A 21705-nucleotide genomic window follows, 5' to 3' on the forward strand; every position below is an offset into this window, starting at 1 on the left:
ATTTAAATCTAGGATTTCTTTGCTCAACTTCTTTTTGGAGGATCTGTCCAGCACTGCCAAAGGAGTGTTGAAATCTCCGACTATGATGGAGCTGGGAGAGATCAAGTTGCTCATGCCAATTAGAGTCTCTTTTATAAATTGAGGTGCATTCTGGTTGGGTGCATAGATATTGACTTCCTCCACTTTTAATCTGGTGCCATCATGACAGTGGCAAACCAGTTGTGCATGAAGAACAGCCAGAAGACGATGACCTGACAAACCACATGCTGAGGTGTCCCTGAGGCTCACTCCAGGTCTGAAGGCTGATCAGACCTTCAGCCAAACTGATCCTTGAATGAATGAGAGAGAACAGTAGCAGGCCTTCCTCACGGGACCCACTCCAGACACATCCAGCCCAACTTCTCCGCAGGTTCCACACTCAGAGCTTCCTCTGAGGGGGGCACTCGTAGCTTGGGCTTGTAAAACCTGTGTTGAGATTTCGCCTTGATTTCCTCCTGAGTGAGTAGTGGAGGGAGTGCTTATGATGCACAGTTGTCGTAAGAGTGAGATGAGGTGGTGTGTGGCAGAATAGAATACGAGTGCGTTAGATGTGAGAGGCTCATCTATCAAAGGGGGGAATATAGTGTGTAGGAGAAGGAAAGGTGTGACGAGTAAGGCATGGAAATAAAACCAAGTACTTTAATAAAGTTAGAGAAGTTGTACAGGCCAGCGAGACCAAACAGAATGAAAAAGAGGAGGAAAGCAAGCTGGCAGAACTTTGGGGGCATTTTACATGCTTTTGATATAGGAGTGAGGCGACCCAGGCGTACAGTGAGAGTTCGACTGGTTCTGGTTAAGTTTCTAGTAAGGATGTACTAATCATCTGTTATTCCCTGGCAGAGGGCACCCTCCTCATGCTAATGACATTATAATGGGAAAAACTAAGTTTGCTAGAAATAAAGACACAGATCATCTGGTTAGTTCTAGCTTGAGGGAAGGTCCACGGATGAGTTGGGGGGAATTTCCATGTAAGAATTATCTCAGAGAAATGTGAGTTTGGGGAGCATAAGAAAAGGCTAATTTGAGCTTGTACTACTCTGGAGAATTTCGGGCTGTCTTGTATTCCCATATTTCTCCCACTTACTTTGATGGAAATCTGCGTAGGGGGAAGTATACCATATCTCTCCATATCTGCATTGTCCAACCTGTTCTCCCTGTGAGGGTCTCCCCTGGAAGGAGCCTTGTGCTAGTCAGCAGGCCTGTTGTTTCAGTGACTTGTGTAAAGTGTCCTGGAGGTGGAGCTACTGAGTAGCCACTGCGTCATTCATTTGTTCTTGGTCTTGCTCAGAAGGACTGGGGTGCCCAGCGGGTAGTGGGGAAGAAGCCAGAAGTCGGCTGTCGGTGGGCAGGACATATTAAATATTTTTTCTGGTCTTCAATCTTTCCTGTCTTCATGATGTTTTCTCACACAACATACACACACATATGTATACTTTCTTATTAGTGAGGCCTGGAGTGGCAAACTGTTTATGCTAAACAGTTATTACAAGTAAAAGTCAGATGGGCTTCATCCTGGCCCCCAAGAATGGTTCTCACACTCATCTAGGGCTTACTTCAGTCCCGAGGGGGTTGTAGGGAGGTGGCCGAGTGAGGACTCATTGGCGGTTGTTAGTGTAGCATGGTTTCTGGGCCAATATGGCAGAAGAGTAACATTTTTATCTACTTCTTCTCTGAAATCTCCTTAAAATTACAAAGTATGAAGATAGTGACAATAAAATCAGTCCCTGTGAAACAAGGAAATTATTTCAACCCTAAACCCTGAAGCGCTGGCTGCAAGTGTTGTGGCAGCTAGGTAAGGGTGGGGGGCCCAGGGCAGCAGAAGCTGCACTCTTACAGGGCGTCATCAGGAAAAGGTTTTCCCCAGGACTGGGCAACATAGTATCTCAGATGGAAGCATGGAGAAGGGACCTGGGAAAGCCCCCAGAACATGGGGCTGCTGTGGGGTTCCCTTTTCTGTGCCAGGCCCTGGGCCAGAAGAGGTGAGGTAATGTCTGAGCTTCCCTGAGAGCTTCACTGTTAGCCTCACTCACCTTTTAAGCAGTAACTATCCAGGGAGGCCTGTGCTGGACTAAGGGAACTGGAGGAAGTGTAGCTCAAGCACAGCCAGGCACAACCACCAAATGCTAGGACCTTCCTCATGTCATCTTGGGCCAGCCAGGGGACAAATCACGTCAGATGATGGGACAGAAAGAATGAATGTGAACAGTTATCCTCTGGGTATAAAGTGTTTAGACGACTGAAGGGTAGAAAAGATAGCTCTAAGGTAACAGAAGTAGCAAGGAGAGGAAGGCTGCCCCTGGGCCAGGAGAACGTGGGAGACGCTGAGATAAGGGAAACCCAGAAAGTTAGAGAAAGTACCAGGAGTGAAACTCAGACCTCAGAAGAGAGTCCTGGTCTACGATACTAGGCTCTTGAGCTCGGAAGACCCAGGCCTCTCAGGAGGGCATTTCTGGCTAGAGCTGTCAGTCCCTTTCCCAGTGACCCCCTTAGCGTGTTTCCTTTTTCTCATGAGATATGTTGCCTTGATCCAAAACCTGGCTGTCACTTACCAGCTGTGTATTCTCTTGGGCAAACAACTTAGCCTCTCGTGTCATTTTCCTGTTTTATAAAATAATGAGAATAATAGTGCCCATATCATAGGATTATTCTCTCTATTTCTATCTCTTCCCCTTCCCTTCTCCCCTGACTTGTAGGACTTCTTTATATACAGAGGGTACCCCCCCCAAATATACACACAATTTAAGAAAGTGAAAAACTGTATTAGAGTTGTAATTCTCAATGTATACAGAGGCCAAAAGATGAATACAAGTCAGGTTTGACTGCTGTGATTGTAAGATGTGCTCAGTGAGGTTGCTGCCAGCTTCTGATCGTGGTGAGCTCTGCTGAGCAATGTCAGTGTGCCCCCATTTTCTTTGACACCTGCCTGTCACATGGTGTCACTAGTATTCATTTGATTAATGCTATTTTTTGAGCAAATGTCATACTACATATCACCACCATAATTCAATTCCGCTTCAAAAATTAATACATATATAATATTTCTGAAACTGTGTACCCATGTTTTGGCATCTCAGTGTATTCTGGGTATGAATTCGTTGTTAGAAGGACGTGGCCTTTACCTTCCAGTTTCTGGTCATCTGCACCCTCTTAGTGGTGCCTTTGGATGAACACAAGTTCTTAACCTTACCCTGGTTCACTTACTCATTTTTTTCTTTTAGAAATGTTACTTTTTGTGTCTTGTTTTTGTGTACTCTCACTCTCTGGGAAATGTAATGATACTGCTTTAATTTCATGCTTTCCTCTTTTCCTCTCCTATTTTTGGGACCAGATACATTTGAGCTAGCATTTTAGCCTCTCTGGCATAAAAATACCCTTTATCTGGTACTCTGAATTTAATTAATTGGTTATAGGGTTTGGTTGATGTTTGAACAAGCAAGCTAATATTGAATGACAGAAAATTATAGTCTGTATGGCAAACTTTTTTCACATCTCCTGTAATTTATCTTGCCTTTGCAGCTTAGCAACTGGAAAATATTTTTTCGTTCTCTCAAATAAACCCAAATGGTAATGGTGTGCCCATTATTCATTACAAAACTTCTTGTTCTTCCTGAAGTACAAATCCTCATCTGCTTCTCTCCTTTGGCAATCCTAGCATGATGTCCCTTTGTCCCCGATGCCCTAAGGTCCTATATGACTGAGTCTCGGCCCTGAGCTTTGACTTCCTCTCTTGCCACCTCTCCTCTTAGCTGTGGTTGTGTTGGTCCCTGGGAACATGGACATTCCTGCTGTCTGCGTGAGACTGTGGTGTGCATTTCCTCTTGTAGGACACAGCTTGCTGGTGTCTGCTTCTCTCGCCTTCGCCCCTCAACTTTGAGTAACGTACCCTTTGCTTCTCTGCTTCATGGCCACTGTTCTGGAAAGTCTTGCTGAGACTGCACTACTGGGTCCCTCTCTGTTGTCTCAGAGTGCTCTAGCTGCTGCAACTGGTATATTATAAGCGCGCAGTAGGTGTTGTGATTGCTTGTTTATTGGCCTCTGTTTCCAACCAGGGTGTTATTTACAAGGCCTGTCTCATCATGGGTACTCAGTGCTCCAGGGATGGTTGGTGAAGATGTTTTTGCATTTATAGAATGAGGCTGATGAGAGTATGCCTGTCTCACTTGTTGGCTAAGTGGAAGAAAGACATGAACATAATGAGAATCACTTTTTAGTTTCTCATGAGCTCCCCTTTGGGGACTCACCCCCACCCCCCATCCCCCAGCCACATCACTGCCTCTGCCTCTGCTCAGAAGGGCCTTCTGCCGTGGCTTAGTCAGCTGAGGGCTGCTGTGTCAGGGTCCAGCTGACAGCCTGCTCTTCTAGGCAACCGTAGCCTTTGGTGTTCCTCATGCCTTGGAACTCTTCTAGAACTTAGTCTTTGTATCAGCCACCCTTCCCTCCCAATCTTTTACTATGAAAACAAACATACAGAAGAGTTGGAAGAATTTGTGGTGAATACGTGTATACCTACCATCTAAATTCTGTAATTAGCATTTTCTATATTTGCTTTGTTACATTCTATCTGGCCTTCTATGCATCCATTAATCCATCTTATTTTTTAATACAGTTTAAAGTAAGTTGCAGATTTCAGTGCATTTTACACCTAAATGCTTCTGCATGGGTATCATTAGAGTTCATTTTTTTGGTAGCATATCTGTGAAGTGGAATGTACCAATCTTCAGTGCACCATTTGATGAGTTTTGGCAAATACACATACCTGTCAAACTGAAACCCTCATCAAGATGTAGTATAGAAGATTTCCATCGCCCTGGAAAATCTCTCACATTCCTTCCCAGCCAATCTCTGTCCCACCCCCCAGAGGCAACTCTTCTTTTCCATTTACCTGGTCACCCCTACTAAGTTTTTACTAGCAGTTAGGCAGAAACCAGACAGTACCCCCAGGGGAATAGTCTATACTGATGCCAGCAGCATGGCAACTTCTCTCCCCACCCTTCAAGTTCGATTTTCTGTTCTCCCTGGCTTGTGCCTGACCTGTCCTTGTCCTGTTGTGTCATTTTCTGTTCTTATCTCTAATCAGTGCCCCTCTTGTCTGGCCAAGGATGTCTAGAGCAAGTATCATAGCCCTCAACTTTATGGTCAGGGAAAGTAGGAGCAAAGGAGGTTCATGACCCATCTCAGGTCACACAGCAGGTTCTTGAGGACCACAGTGAGAGTGGATTCTCCAGTTCCCAGCTCTGTGTCGTGACAAACATGTAAGATACAGCAGGTGCAGTCATTTTCAGAGCAACGTGATTGTGAGTGAAAAATTAATGCCATCATTCTTTTTTTATTCTTGTCTCAAGCTGCAATACATTTACATGTGGAATTGAATTAATGAAAACAAACCATCTGTTTCCAAAATATACAAAGGGAATAATAATTCCTGTGACTTTTGTTCTACATTCCAAAAAGCCATCAGTATTAATAGATGGCCTGCTCTCTAGGAGAAGATGGGAGAATGTCTGCAGCTGAGAGCATAGCAAGACCTGTGCATGGGGGTGGGAGAAGCAGAGATGATAGAAGATTCAGTTGTGGATATTAAGTAGCATCTATTTCTATTTCAGCATTATCTTTATTTTAAAAGCTTTGGTTTAGCTTCTTTAATGATCTCTGAAATGTCGATGAAACTCTGCTACATGGGATTAAACGTGCCCTTCTCTGGATTCCCATATTATTTTCTTTGTATTCCTATTGAGGTTATTTTGTATCTCAGTGGTGTTAATAATTCTTAGTGTTCTCCATGTCTGAGGTGAGGGATACTTCATAGCATTTTTCTTATGAAATAATTAAACAGCCTTGAGAGGTCTTTTTGGGCAGGTGGTGGGGGTCTATTTATTTCACTGCTCCATTCCCAGGGTTGAAGAACTAACAGCAGTGCTTGGCACACAGTAGGCACTCAGTAAATGTCAGTACTGGTACCAAGCATAGGGAGGTCACAAGGATGAAATGTTCATGCAGAATATAGACAGGTGTTGGGAGCATTACAGAGCACGTTTGCCTGAGGGATAATGGTTCCATATTAAGCATATGATAAGGATCAGTGATATTAAGGGTCAGATAGACCTTTGCAGGCCTCTCAGGATCCTAGACTGTCATAAACATGTGAGTGTTTATGGGGTGAATGCATCCTTGTGTTCGCAAGTTCCTGATATGGAGATAAGTATGTATAATCCATCTCATTTCCAGAAAAGGATTACTTAGTAATGTCATGTAATCATTCTAATTACAATTCACTTGTAAGTCTTTGTCAGTTGTGAAACATGTAAATAGCCTTTGCATAAATAATTATAGATTCATTGCAATAAAGCTCTAGTTAAGGAAAATTTACTATATTAAGTTTTCTACAAACATTCTAAGATACACGTCAGTATGAATATACATGTACATATGTACATAAATGGATGTAGTTTAATATTTTAACAGAAAACAATGACTATGTTGGTATAATTAAAAATTCATAAATGTTTTGAGGTGAGATTCTTTTTACTGCTTACTTTTCTCATGAATGTTATAGCATAGCATCTCTGCAAATAGAAACAAATATTCTCAAATGTTGAAGGTCCAGAACAGTAACAATTTCTGTGTGATTTTCAAGGTTAAATAACCAATTTCAGTTGACAGCACTCAAGGAAGCTCTAACATTAGAATGATAACTGTTATTTCTAAAACTAATTTCTCAGAGGGAAAAATTGGTGATGTTTGCTACACTATTGATTTATGTTTCTCTCATTATTCTTGACAGAATGTTGTTGCATGGGATTCTGCAAAGCCCCTTTGGTCATCCCGTTCTGTACTGCAGTGATGGAGGGAGAGATAGAAATGGAGAGGCCAGCTTCTGAGACCCACAGACAGGATTAATCTGAAAACGAAGTCATTCAGCTTTCTTTAATGCAGCTACAGAAAAGACTTTGCCCTGTGAATTTACCCTGTGCTATTTCTTAGCTGTAAATACCTTGGTTATTTGGCATCAGAGGGAATAAGCTATTGCCTTGTGAGTGGATTTGCCTGTTATTTGAATGTGTCACTCTTAAGCTGCAGAATTTAATACAAAAATAAGCAGTGCAATCAGACAGCTTCCTAAGTATACCTTGTGCTTGGAGATAGTGAGATTCTGAGTACAGGACTTTGAACATTATTTAGTTGCTAGCCAGGGCATGGACGGGGGTGGCAGTTTCTTCACATCCCTCCTTGTGCAGTCTTGGTTTGTGTATAGTTTTTCTTTCCCTTTCCTGGTTGGAGCTGTTGCTGTTAGTGAAGGTTGTCAGCACAGCCCCTTTTCAGCTAGTGTGGTGACAAGGACATGGGTTTTGGAGCCTGATGGATTTGGCTCCCTGCCCGCTGTGTTAATTATCAGCGGTGTAACTGTCTTGAGAGAGTTGACTGACTGCTAGGGGCTTCGTGTGTTCATCAGGAGATCAGCCAGGACCCAGTCTTTCCTTCAGGCTGCAGTTCCAGCACACATGTCACGTCTCTGGAGTGCCTGGCACAGTGGCAGCATGTGGTGGGGAGGAGTCACTGCTGAACTGCAGCCCCAGGCTTGAGGCTTTGGTCTCCCTTGTCTGCTGGGGCACAGGGAAACAGATGAACAGAAATGTAGGTCTGACAGAGTGAGCAAGTGTGTGTCCTGCGTGAGGGAGACGGGAGCCTTCACCATGCGCCCTGGCTTGATCTCCCGCGTGAGGGAGACGGGAGCCTTCACCATGCGCCCTGGCTTGATCTCCCGCGTGAGGGAGACGGAAGACTTCACCACCTGCCCTGGATTGATTGTTCTCTTTTTTTCCTCTAAAATGTTTAAGTAAACTTTGTTAGTGTTCTCCTTGTCCTCCGATTTTCTCTAGAATGGTGAAATTTAACAGTTTCTCCAGATGAATGAGGGTGTACTTGCATGAAAGCTGTATAGCATAGTAAACTGAGACCACTTAGTAGAGTCAGTATAAGCCTTCCTCATTACACAGGGACGGAAGCGGGGAAGGTTGAGAGTGAGCAGTGCCCTGGGGGAGGCCATGGGCAGCTATGACAGTGAGGAGAAGACTGGCTGTTTGCTCCTGTTGACAAAGAGAAACCTGTTCCCAGGGCAATTCTCAGGACCTGAGGGCTCAGGAATAAGCTGGCTGAGGTGCTTGTGAGAGCTCCCGCCCTGCTGGGCTTCCTACCTCTTTGGCCTGGCTGATTTCTGAGGTGTTTTTATTAGGCTATTTTTTTTCTTTCTTTTTTTTTTTATTGTTGGGGATTCATTGAGGGTACAAGAAACCAGGGTATTATGCTATTTTTATATAATTCTTTTTTAAAAAACATTATGGCAACACAGGGAAAACATTTAAAAACAAATGGATTCTACTTCTTAGTATTGTCAAAAAGCAGAGCATTTTGGGAGCAGAAGGAAAAGACTCAGTCTTCAGTCTTCCACTTCCTTTCAGTTTTCATCTCGAGTTCTACCTGTGTGCATGGGCAGGACAGAGGCAGGAGCGAGGCTGAGAGCAGGCTGTAGGGCTGGCACTGGGTCAGTGGGGAGAAGGCTGGTAGGATACCTCCTAGGGTCAGGGAACCTCAGTCCTAAACTTAGTATTATGGTTCATATCACAGTCTTTAGAGTCAGACTAACTTGTGTTAGGATCCTGGCTTTGGCACTTACTGGCTAGATGACTTGGACCAAATTCCTTGCTTCTGTGACAGTATGTGCCCTCATAGAGGAGAGGGTGATCCATTCCTTTTCTGGTTATGGTAAGGCAGGATAAGCACTTAATACAGCATTGGCATTACTGGGAGTTCAGTAAACAGCTGCTCTTCCTGTAGGACGTGTTGTCATCATTGATGCTGCCCCCACGGCTTTATCTTATAAAAATGTCAATTCTGGACGTGCCCATAGCTTGGTGGGTAGGCTGGTTCGAACCCAGCGCAGGCCAGCTAAAACAACGATGACAACTGCAACAACAACAACAAAGTAATTGGGTGTTGTGGCGGGCACCTGTAGTCCTAGCTACTTGGGAGGCTGAGGCAAGAGAATCGATTAAGTCCAAGAGTTTGAGGTTGCTGTGAGCTGTGACAGCAATAGCTTGAGACTCTGTTTCAGAAAAAAAAAGAAAAAAAAATGTCACCTTTCACTTGCCACCTTTCTTAAACATTTTAAAATACTTTTTCTATACTCCATTTCTTAGCACAGCATTCAATGAAATTTGTCACATGGCTTGCCGCCCACCTCCTTCTTTTCTTTTCTTTATTTTTTTCCCATAAATACTTATTTAGTACCTACTGTGTTTTAGGTACTGTGGTTTGGGGAGCAGGACCACAGTGGTGCCTGTCCCCATGGGGCTCAGGTACAGTGGGGAGGTTGGACAGTGAGCAGATGTAGTGTGTTCTCTGAAAGCAGAGGGCAGGATGGAGATATTGGCAGGATCAGCCACTCAGCTTTGCTTGGCCACCGCTGATTCCTCTGCTGTTCACTCGTCTGTCCTCCTGGCTAGCCTCTTTTTAGCCCTTGCTTAACTCTTTGACCAGCCATTACTGACCTCCTCCTACATGTGGCCATTGTGTTGGACATGGGGGACACCCAGGGGAATCAGACAGGGCTCTGCCCATGGAGAATGGAAGGTGCTTCCAAATCTTTGTTCTCTGGTCATATTGGAACATGATTTTGTGTATTCAGAACTTTGCTGACTCTCAGATGTCCTCTGTGCATCTTAAAATGTATCCCTCAGTCACAGCTTAGTCCAAATGCAACCTCCTGAAAGCTTTTCTGAGCCCTTCCAGTAGAATTAATTATGCCTCCTCCCATGTATCACCTTGCTTACACTGTTAGAATAACACTCCCCTCACTTGGCTTTGTATTGTTCAACAATCAAACATTTATACACCAGTCACCATGCCAGGCACATGAATAATACATAAACCCAGGCCTGAAGGAGCCCACAGTTCAGATGTGCTCGCTGGATTGACTGAATTCTGACTGCACATCCTGCGCTGTTTCTGCTGGATGTCACAGTGAATGGATTTATTGGTGTGACTCCTAGAAAGACATCAGATTACTGAATGAATAGAAGCCATTCAACTTGATACCCTCTTGTATAATAGGTAATTAGAGTGGTTTTCTTTTGCAGTTTAGTATTTACACAGTTCTAGGGTGATGCTGGGTAAGTCTACAAAATGAGTTGACGGCAATACGAAATGCAGTGCCTTTTAATGGCTAAGGGAAGACGTCTGTGTTCAGCTTGTTGGGAGCATGGATAGGAAGCAAATAAGGCTGGAGGGCAGAAGGCATTAGGGCCTCTGGCCCTGCCATTTGGAAACTCCTCAATATCAAATTCCAGGTGATTGGTTGGGGTCTCTGGTGTGTCACGCCTCTGCAAAACATTAAAATGGGGTAAAAAAGTACACATCTTAAAACTGAAACAACCCTATTTCCCCGTTTTGTAGGACACACAGGGGAACCTGCTAAGGATAGGTCATGCTGCAGAGTGGTGGTGGCTGCTGGCTGCACCCACTTCTGTGTGCCTGGCAGCTTCCCTGAGATTAGTGTGATGGAGGTTTGGTCTGCTCAGAGAACGATGGTGGGGATTTAAAGAGACCGTGTATGTACAGGGATCAGTATTGGTCTGTAGAGTGCTCCACAGAGGCTCAGCGGCTGGTGGTGGGTATTTAAGTGACATCACTTAGCACTCAGCAAATATTTGTCACCTGCCCTTCCCTTCATATGGGTTGTGTGTAGTAGGTTCCCCTCTGCCCCTCAACACCCCGTTAAAGTCGTGGGAGACATTACTTCCTTTACTTTCACTTTTCCATTACAAACCACTGCCTCCTGGTCTCTGTGTCCTTAGATGTCCCTCAGCCATGGCCATGGGGGAGCCTGTCAGATGGCTCAGAGTGCATTTTAGTGGAGTCGATCTCTTAGTCAAAAATCTTTTCAGAAATGAAAAGCCATCCACACAGGCAAGCACAGTTATAGTTTCTGAGTTTAGTCCCCTCCATCCACAAGTTATAAACCCCTGGTGGGCTAGACTGACAGCTGAAAGAATTAGTTCTTTTATACAGATGTGGAACTCCAGTAGGTCTACTTTTTAATTGGACATTAAGTCTTACTGTAGTTATGCGCTACCCAGATTTGGGTGATTAGTTCAGCAAACAGTTATTGAACCTGTCTATATATAATAGTATTATAAAGTTTTAAGAAATCTTCAGATTGAGAGGATTCTCTCATCTCTGAGCTTTTGAGGGCTTCTCCTATGCCTCTGACATCTGTTTCTTCTACAGTCACACACACCCCTTCATCCCACAGAATCATATTTATCTCTGTCCCAGAAGCTAGTGTAGCACGTGCCAAGGAGGATATTTAATGGCTATGCTGTGAATGTTCATTGAATGACTAAAACGGGCAACAATAGCATGTAAAAAGCAAATCTCATCATAGCTGTGCGTAGTTTACAGAAGACTTTCATGTAAATTACCCAACCAGTTTCTACGTATGAGTCGCTGTGCTGAGGTTTTGTGTCATCTCTAACACTGTCTCCATCTCCTGAGGGGTCCCTTCAGATGACAGAGGACATGTGACTGCCTGTGTCTAAAGAACTAGGCAGATGGCTATGTTAGCATCCAAATTCAGGTGTGTCTGACCCCAAATCTCATGTACTTAAGTATTCTATTTTCTGTCATCTCTTTTCAAGGTGCTGTATCACATCACCTCAGTGAGGTCTCTTTGTGGGTATGCTCCCCTCTGGTTATAATGCTAGGGAGGCTAATTGTTTCAGAAAAGGGGCGAGAGGCAGGTGGCATAATGTAAAGAGTGTGATATCTTTGCCAGTCCTCCTCGTTCCATTATTTAAGATCTGTTTAGCTTTAGGTCAGTTGCTTAAGCTCCTTGAGCACTGGTTGGCTCCTTTATAAACTGGAAATGTTATATGCGAGGTTAAAAACAGTGCTTGATAGGTGGTCACTTCAGCTATTGTCTTGCATTCCTTGGCCTGTTCTTTTCTATTTCTTCCAGAGTGCACCTGGCCAAGTTAGCACAGGTGGTGCAGAGGAGAGGTAGGGTCTACCTGATCAAATTCTTTCTAGGCATTTTATCACCAATTTGCAAGACTACTGCAGAGTTAACCTACCACTTCAGAGGGGTGATTCAGCTGAGGTACTGAGTCTGGGGACTGCAGCTGATTGTCGTCCTTGTCACCAAGTCACTTACTACCTGGCCCTGGTAGAGTTCCACAAACAGCATCTGCATTGGCTCAGAGCCCACCTCACTCTCCTGGGTGCCCACAGTCCTCAGCATGGTCACTTGCATGTGGTCACAAGCATGTGGACTCGCAGGCCAGATTCACAGGGCTTCTCCCTGTAGTAAATGGAGGGGTAGTAAACTTAGACTCAAGAGTGAACTGTTGGTTGGTATGGCTTTATAGGTGTGTGTGTGTGTGCACATGTGTATTTGTTTTCCAGTATGAAAATATGATATATACTCATTGTAGAAAATTCAGAAAATATAAAACAATTTGAAATTATCCATGATCCCACAACTCAGACAACCAATATTAGTGATAGAGCTATATTTTCCTCATTTTTTCTATATGAATATTTTATGCAGTTGAAAGTATATTGTATGATTAATTTTGTATTCTGTTTTCATGTAAGTCATCTCCATCTGCCTTAACGATAAATCTAGAATGATGCCCTGGCTTACATTTGTGTGCTCAGCTTAGCACTAGTGAGTGCCCAGTGAGTGCCACGGCCCGTGAGTCACTGAGTGCGAAGGGATGTTGATGGCAGCCAACACCAGTGCACACTGACTGAATGCCAAGCATGGCCTTGGGTATTCTGTAAGAATTACTGCACTTCACACAGCTCTGGTGAAAGAGGAACGGAGATTTTCCTGTTAGGACAGGGAGATGGGGCTTTGCAGAGTGAGGAATCACTGGTGCTGCCTGAGTACAGCTCTGAGCCAGGCTCCATTCTAAGTGTTTGGGCTTTCATGAATTACTGATTCTGCATGACAACCCATTATATAGATAAGTAAATTGAGGCACATAGAAGTTTTATAACTTGGATACCCAGCTAGCACCAGGGTGCAGGAGCTGTCACATAGGCCCAGGCAGGTGTGGGAGAGAGGCAGAAACTGCACTGAGAGCTGGAGCAGAGGACGGTGCCAAGATGCAGTTGTGGGAGGCCAGAGTCCAGCCCTCAGATCTGAATACACCTGCTCTGCCCTTGAACTCTTTGAAGCCCAGTTTACTCCCTTATAGAATGTGGATATTGCTAATATGTGGAGAGTTTGTGAAGAACTGAAGGTGATGCAAGTAACCGGTGCATGGCTGACATGCATGTGCCACCTCTGTCCCCAGAGTGTGAGCTTCAGACAATGCCTGGGCTGGAGCTGGGGCTCATGCCCTTGAAAATGCAGTAGAGCCATTCCATAGTGGAAGCAGCAGGCTTGGAAGGCTGTTGGTCCTTGTCATTGGAAGTGTTTTTGCCAGCCTTGAATAATTATACTCACAAATGCTTATTTAAGACTTACTGGGTACTCTGGAGTGTTCTAACTACTCTCCATGTTTCAAACTCTCTTACCCTCACAAAAGTCCTAGATATTATTATTTCCTCCCTTTACTTGGAAGAGACAGAGGAAGTTGAACCCCCTTCAGAATAACACACCCAAGGGCAAGACAACAAAGGATGGAGCTGGGTATGAACCCAGGCGGTGGGTTCAGTTTGTTTTTAACCATGTCCTCTGCTGTCGCTCACAGATGGTTGGTATCTCTAGAAGAGCCCAGGGAAAGGGGAGAGTGGACCAGATAGCTTTGAGGCTCTTGACCCACTTGGATGATTTGAGCAGTAGCCAAGTGGAGCTCGGTGAGCCTGTCCTGGGGGTGCTTCCTGGAAGAAGTCACATTGATAGGGAGAGAATGACGTGGATGGAGAGACAGGTGGGATCAGTTTCTCAAAAGAGCAAAGTGAAGGAAGCCAGTTGTTTTCTTTAGTAAAGAACCAAGATGTCCTTCGGGCCTTTCTGAAGGAGTGGAAAGAAAGATACAGCTCAACTGGCTGTGGATTTCAGGTCAGACTCTTTCCTTTTCCTTTCTTTTTTCTCACCCACGAGATGGCTTTGAAGTTCTTTTTATTTTATTTTATTTTATTTGTTTATTTAGGCTTTGAAGTTCTTTTCCAGTTTGGAGGCAGTCTTTGTTCTTTTTTGACTCACCTTCTGAAGGACAGATCGTATGTGAATATCCACACATTCCCTGATTATTTGGGAGCTAAGTGTTTTATATTGAAATAGGTTTCTGGAAAGATAATTCAGTCACCTATTATCACAGTTAAATGCCTAAAGAGTCAGTGTTTTATGCCCTTTGCCCCCCAAAACTTTGGCCAGATATTTAGATTTTTAATCTTACAACTATAGTCTTAGATGAAACGCACTTCTACTTAGGCTATTTTTGTTGGCCTATTCCTTCTCCCACGGTATTAGGGATTTGGTTAATATTTGCCACACCCATTCTCCATCTCTGTGTCTATCTCTAAATTCCTGTAGGAATCTTGCAATACCCACAGCTTCCGGAAGGCATCCCAAGCCGTGGTGATTAATCCTGTACACTGTCATTAAAACCTTACTTTCCAGATACCAGTCCTTCCATTCTTTTTCTGTCTATCTTTTCCCAGATCATTCTGGAATAATGTGATAACAGCAGTTTACAAAACTCCTGAACACCTTGTAGGTAGTAGGACAGGGAATGCTGAAGGGCAGGGGGTACTTACCGAGCGCCCATCACACGTTGGGCTGCAGCTTGCTGACTGAACGACCCCAGGGACTGTGCCGTCTTTGTTCCCGGTAGGGGTAATGATGACTGTGTTACTAGCGATGGGGACGATTAGGCGACAGGTGGCAAGTAGCTGGCACATTTGAGGTGTTCAGTGAATGACAAAGCAAATAAATGAATGTACTGTGGTTTCCGAATACCTTTTAATGACACCACTCCCTGGACCTGTCCCTGTTTGTCAGCACCTTCTTTAAGGAAACATAGAACTAAATGTTACCTTTCAGACGCGCTCTGGCCAGAGCTCGGCCAGTTCTGGAGGAGCTGTGCTGTGACTGGCACCCTCGCTGGGAGATATTGACTGACTTTGCGTTGGCAGAACAGTCTGTCATCGCGTTCTTGTGGTTATCAAATGTTGCAGCTCTTTTTCTTTTATGGGGCCCTGGGCCAAGCTATCTTTCACTAAATTCCTGTAAGGTTGGTTTCTGGGTCCCAAGACAGGACTTTGTATCTCAAATTCAACATAAAGTGTTTTTATGCTGAAAGTGAACGTAATGGCTTTGGAATAATTTGGCTCTGGAATCTCCCAGTTTGTGACCATGGATAAGTTACTTCTCTCTCTCAGCCTCCGTTTCCTTGCTCAGAGAGAGGAAATTGAGCCCAGATAATTGGTTCACAAAAAGGGTATGGGTAAGAAGAGCAGTAAGTTGCTCCTGTCCTCAGGCTGAAGGCACAGGGGGGTGGGGGGGGGATTGTCACAGGACCTAGATGCCAGGCCCTCCAGCCAGCGCAGAGAACACAGCCAGGCCTTTGGGTAGAAGGAGGCCCCTGTGTTAATGGCCTTTTATTCCCTATTGGTGAGGAGGGATTCTCTCTCTGGCATGTGGGGATAGCTAAACACACAAGGCTGGACACCCGACAGAAGAGCCTGAGAGCAGCTTATTAGCACATTACTCACAGCCTTGGGCGGACACTATGCCACACAGGATCACATGGGGGCTGCCCTCAGGAGCAGAGTGACGACCCCATGGGAGGCCTATGTTGCAGGAGGATGGTGGGGATGCACCGCTTCCCTGGGGGGATGTGGTCAGCTCAGTGCAGTCATCTGCAGGCTGGCTGGGGGCTGAAACTGACCCCTCAGGGATATGCGGGACTGCACCTGGCTGCATGGCCAGGAGGGCTGTTTGGCTGGGGGACATTATTTATGATAGCACAGTGGGAAAAGGGACTTGTGGAGAGTCCATTGAGGCCCTCTGGGTTTCGCTCGATACTGAGGCTGTGCTTCACATGTCATCCATCACCCCCAGTGTCTAACAGAGGGGGGCCATCTGTGTGCCCTTCCCGTCCTCCTGCACCTAGCATGCTGTGCGGCTGGCTGGTCCTTTGCGGGCACTACTGTTTGATCTGTGCAGCTACCCTGTGGAGCAGCAGTCACTGTTCCCATTTTATACACAAGAAGCCTTGGAGCAAAGGAGTCATCATTTTCCATGGCGTTTAGTCAGTGTCAAAAAGTCACCAAACCCAGGGCCATTTGACGGGGCACTCGAGATCTTTAAAAGACAGCAGGGTATTTGCAGGAAAGCTGCGGGTGTGCCTCCCTCCACAGGCCCTTTCCCAGGTGCTGCCCTTAGTTCCCTCTTTCCGATTTTGTGTTCTCTTTTTCTGAAAAGGGTCTCATGTTGACTGTGCTTCTCTACTGAAATTGGATCTGTTTCTCTTTAAGGTGATATAATACAGAAAATATTCATTGTGGAAGAATTAAGCTTAACTCTGATTTTGTTAGTAAGAGGAAAAAAAGCATTTATTTTGTCAGCAGGGTGGAACTGCTCCTTAGGAGTAAACTTAGCTTGGTGCTCCATGCCTCTAACGATGACCTTCTCTTCCTTCTCTTCATGGCTTGCTCGTAGATAGGGGGGATTTCCCTGTAACACCTCTTAGATTCTGGAATTTTCTTGGCAGTTTGAGCTAACACATTTTAAAAGCATTTACTTTGCTTTTGAGAATTCACCAGAATTTTCTAGGGGATGAGTAAATCTCATATTGCCTCAGTTATATCATCATCACCACCAATATTATTATTATTATTATTATAGAAAAATTATATGGTGACTTCTTGAGCTGGAAGCTGGAAGAAACCCTTGCCCAGCTCCCGCTGCAGCCTGGGAAGGTGGCCACTCTCACCATCAGCATCAGAGTGAAGCTGGATTTCTCCTGCCAGGAGAACCTCCTCCAGGACCTTAGCGACGGTAAGCTCTTTCCCTAAGTTTAATTAGCACATCACAGTCCAAGATACAGTGTAGCAGTCTCTATTCCTGGATGCCTGCTGTTTTCTCTTTGTAACTTACTCATCATCCATTAACTCAAGTTGCCTGAGACCTCTCTTGGGCACTTTGTTAACAGAGTGAATTACTGTATGTGTCTGAAAGGAATAAAAGTACATTTTAGCTAAACGACTTCTTAATTCTCACTCTTTACAATTTTATACTCATTTGCCAAGAGGTCATTCTAAATTACTGGAATGTAAGGATTACTGCATTTATTTCAAGAATAACTGCTGTGATTCCTTAGATATCTAATTAGCTGTGATGATAAAGTTACCCCTTCAAAGTCTGGTGATTTCAATAAGGAGCTAGAGTGTGAAGGAAATGGGTATTTATATTTGTTGTAACATTAGGACTGATGAGGGACAAGATTTCACAGATTAAGGATGCCCAGTTGTGGGACATGCATTCAGACATTCGTCTGAGGCACTGTAGGGTGTTTTGGTCAGCTCAGGCCGCTGTGACAGAACACCACAGACAGTTTACACAACAGAACTGTGTGTGTGGAGGTGCCTTCCTGCCGCACTCCCATCATGTGGGGAGAGGGAGCTCTGGTGTCTCTGTCTCTTATAAGGCCACTTGTCTCATCCTGGGGACTCTACCCCCACCACCCATCTAAACCTAGTCACCCATAAAGGCCCCATTTTGATATTGTGAGAGTTCAACATGAAATTTGGGCAGGGGCATAATTTGGTCCATAACACACTCCATAAAATTTGCTTTCTGTACCCTCTGCAATGTTTAAATAATCCTCATGGCCAGGTGTGGTGGCTCAAGCCTGTAATCCTAGCATACTGAGGCAGGTGGCTTTCTTGAGGTCAGGACTTTGAGACCAGACTGAGCAAGAATGAGACCCTGTCACTACTAAAAATAGAAAAGCTAGCCAGGCATAGTGGCAGGCACCTGTAGTCTCAGCTACTTGGGAGCTGAGGCAAGAGGATCATTTGAGCCCAGGAGCCTGAGGTTGCTGTGAGCATGATGCCACAGCACTCTACCCCGGGGGACAGAGTGAGGCTCTGTCTCAGGAAGAAAAAAAAAAAAAGAAAAGCAGAGAAAATCATTATGATATTCTTTCTATAATGCTAATGCTTAATAAAACATTCTTTTTATAATATTAAGGAAAACAGATTTAGTGTTTGACAAATTAGATATTAGAAAGTCAGGTGGATTTAAAATTATACCGGGACTGAAATGGGCTTTTGTTGGTAAAATGGTTTATTCCACTGAACTATGTATTTTTTTTTAATAAGTAGACAAAAGGTTACCTAGATTCTGAGTTTTTTCTTCCCAGAAAGGAGTGTGGCACAGGATGAGTGTGGCACAGGATGAGTGTGGCACAGGGTGAATGGTGTCCAGCACCAGTCCTAGGAATGCTTAATTGGATATTGTCCCAGGTATGTGTCTTGGCAGATGTACAGGCTGGAAGTGAAGTCACCTAGAAGTGACTGTGACTGAGGCTTCTGCCACTGAACACCTGTGCCATGTTCTGTGGAATTGTCTAGAACGCATCCAGGTGGAAACCTTGGCTGGTGTGTTTTGGTGTCCACGTGAGACTGCATGTTCAGTGCAGGCCTACTTTGGTCTGTTGCTGTGTTCTGACTCGTGTTACAGAGGGGACTGGGCCTTTGCTCTCTTTTCTAACCTGAGAGTAAAATTGCAGTTTGAGATTTGTGGTCTGGAAATACTTTCTTCTACTTTTAAAAATGAAACCAAATCAGAACTAGAATTACAGTTATCAAGTGCTCTGTAAATGTAAGGCTGTCCTAAATTCTAATCAGATATAACATCTGTGTGAAATAATACATGATTATTATTAATTAGATGCCCCCCTATTGATAATAGTTAATAGAAGTTCTGCATGTTATTTATACAGTAGATGATAGACTGAGCCAGAATCTTAATGGGCAAGTCTTACAGAGGAAACAGGTCAAGGTTTATGGAGGAGCAAGGTGAATTCATAGAACCCTTTAAAAATGTGGTCTGTGAGTGGTGCCTTGCTGGATATCTTACAGTTCAGTCTAAGCAGTTGTGAGGCCATCATTAAGCCTTTTTGTGGAGACAGCTGCAGATTCAGTAACAGAGGCTCGTTGGTGGCCTCTTGGGACTGGGAGGGGACCCCTCATATGGATCACAGTCTGACTACAGCCCCCCAAAACTCTATCTGGGACCACATATGTACCCGGATGTGCTTTGGACTCACATTAACTATGGCTACTGAAAGTAGATACCACTTTTAAAATTGATGGCAATAAATATACCTGTCCCACAAACCAGGGTACTGGACTCAGTGTGGGCTATAGACAGATGGAAGAGAATTCATATTTATTGAGTATTATCCATAATTATTTATAAAGTCTGGGCTAGCTACTTTATTTGCTTTATTTCCATGTAATTTTCCCAACAACTCTATAATTCCCATTTCCAATTCATAATTCCCATTTTGTAAAAGTGGGAAGAGTGATCTAGATTAAAGGAGATTGAAGCAATGTAAAAGTCAAATGCTACACATGGAACTTAACTGCATCCTGGATTTACAAACCATAGTAAATACTGAATATGTATTATATAGTAGGTAATATCACTGTATCAATGACAGATATATTAAATGTGATAATGAAATTAAAATTGTAGCAGAATATTCCTGTATATGCAGAAGTATCTTTTTTTTTTTGGATACAGAGTCTCACTATGTCACCCTCAGTAGAGTGCTGTGGTGTCACAGCTCACAGCAACCTCAATCTCTTGGGCTTAAGTGATTCTCTTGCCTCAGCCTCCCAACATGCTGGGATGCCCGGCTATTTTTTTTATTGCAGTTGTCATTGTTGTTTAGCAGGCCTTGGGGCTGGGTTTGAACCCACCTGCCTCACTGTATGTGGTTGGCGCCCTACCCACTGGGCAATGTGTGTCGAGCCTGTATGCAGAAGTATTCATGGGTGAAAGATAATTATGCCTGCATTTACTTTGATATGGTCGAGAAAAAAAAATACTGTATGAATGTGAATATAGAGAGAAATAAAGTAAATTTCTCAAATTATTAAAAATTAGTAGCTTTTGATAAAGGAATATGGGTATTTATTTTTATTCTTGTAACTTTTCTGTAGTTTTTGTATTTTTTAAAATAAAAAGTAGTGGGGAAAGATGACTTTGTAGAGTGCCTGCTTTGATATATTGTTTTGATTTCTAAATGAATTTTCTTTCTTTTTTTTTTTTTTTGAGACAGAGTTTTGCTTTGTAGCCCTTGGTAGAGTGCTGTGGTGTCACAGCTCAGAGCAACCTCAAACTCTTGGGGTTAAGCGATTCTCTTGCCTCAGCCTCCCAAGTAGCTGGGACTATAGGCGCCTACCACAACTCCTGGCTATTTTTAGAGATGAGGTCTCACTCTGGCTCAGGCTGGTCTCAAACCTGTGAGGTCAAGCAATCCACCCACCTTGGTCTTCCAAGTGCTGGGATTACAGATATGAGCCATGTGCCCAGCCCTTCTAAATGAATTTTCATATAGAAGATTATTTCCTGTGTCTTCAAATTCTTGGGAGCTCTCTCTCTAATTTTTCTCACACAACCAGCCTAGCACAGAGAAGTCAACTTTTCACCTGGAAAATGGCATATTTGTTTTCTATGATACTTATAATACCCAGAAATCTGATTTTTTAGAATTTAATGTTTAAGATTAGAGGTCTTGAAAGATGGTGGCAAACCTTCATAGGTTTTAGATATTTCTGAAATATTTAACAAACTAGACCGTACAACTCAGATAGGAAACCAATACATATAGGCAAGATACACAGCAAACAGGAGACTAGAGCGTGGATGCGGTTACTCACAGACTCAGGCATCCCTGGCCAACCCTCGTTGGCCTGAGAGGGCTGACACAGGGCAGGCTCTTACATGTTCCAATAGCAGAGAAGTGCAAAGAATTCCTTTAAAACAAAGACTCAGCTGAGGAGAAGCTGTTACTGTGTTTCCCTGAAAATAAGACCTGGCAGGATTTCTGTGCATTTGTTAAATATAAGCCCTACCCCAATAATAAGACCCAGCCACACCATGCATTTCAGTGCAGAGTGGTAAGGAAGACTGGAATACCTTTTATCTGCCATAGTTCCTTTCTCCAAGCCGTTGCACTTGCGGGTGCGCATGCGGTAACCGTGGTTGCAGGCATCCTATTGCGCACATGTGAACAGCTAGGGGAAAGGAGTTCATGCATCACTAGCGCCAGCCCCACCAACAAGGTCGACTCCCCCTGTCAGGTTCCAGAAGAAGATGACTTAACTGTATTTGAATAAATGTAGATTGTTGTAGTATACTTAAAAAAATTAGAAATCCCCTGAAAATAAGCCCTAGTGTGCCTTCTTGAGAAAAAATAAATATAAGACAGTGTCTTATTTTCGGGGAAACATGGTAGGAATAGATGAGTGTACATGCAGTAGAACAAAGGAACGGAGTCCAGCTGAGAGTGGGGGAGGCGAACAGCCAGGCAGCCTAGAAAGGAAGCCCTCATGTTCCTGACAACTACCTGGAAACACAGAGTGTACAGTGTGGATCCATCATTTGGAAGAGATACCCCAATCATCTGAAAATAAGCC

The 21705-nt window shown here is 44.0% G+C and overlaps 1 protein-coding gene across 1 annotated transcript in view; it reads left to right on the top strand.

Annotated features, from left to right (window-relative positions):
* TRAPPC9 (trafficking protein particle complex 9) overlaps window positions 1-21705 on the top strand; it is a 727753-nt gene that overhangs the window by 187373 nt on the left and 518675 nt on the right. The window contains exon 16 of the mRNA XM_003792853.3: window positions 16898-17050. Coding sequence (XP_003792901.2) covers window positions 16898-17050 — 153 coding nt within the window. The remainder of the gene's footprint in view (window positions 1-16897; window positions 17051-21705) is intronic.

This window comes from Otolemur garnettii, unplaced genomic scaffold, assembly GCF_000181295.1.
Source record: "Otolemur garnettii isolate 467f Iridium unplaced genomic scaffold, OtoGar3 scaffold00062, whole genome shotgun sequence".
Taxonomy (NCBI): domain Eukaryota; kingdom Metazoa; phylum Chordata; class Mammalia; order Primates; family Galagidae; genus Otolemur; species Otolemur garnettii.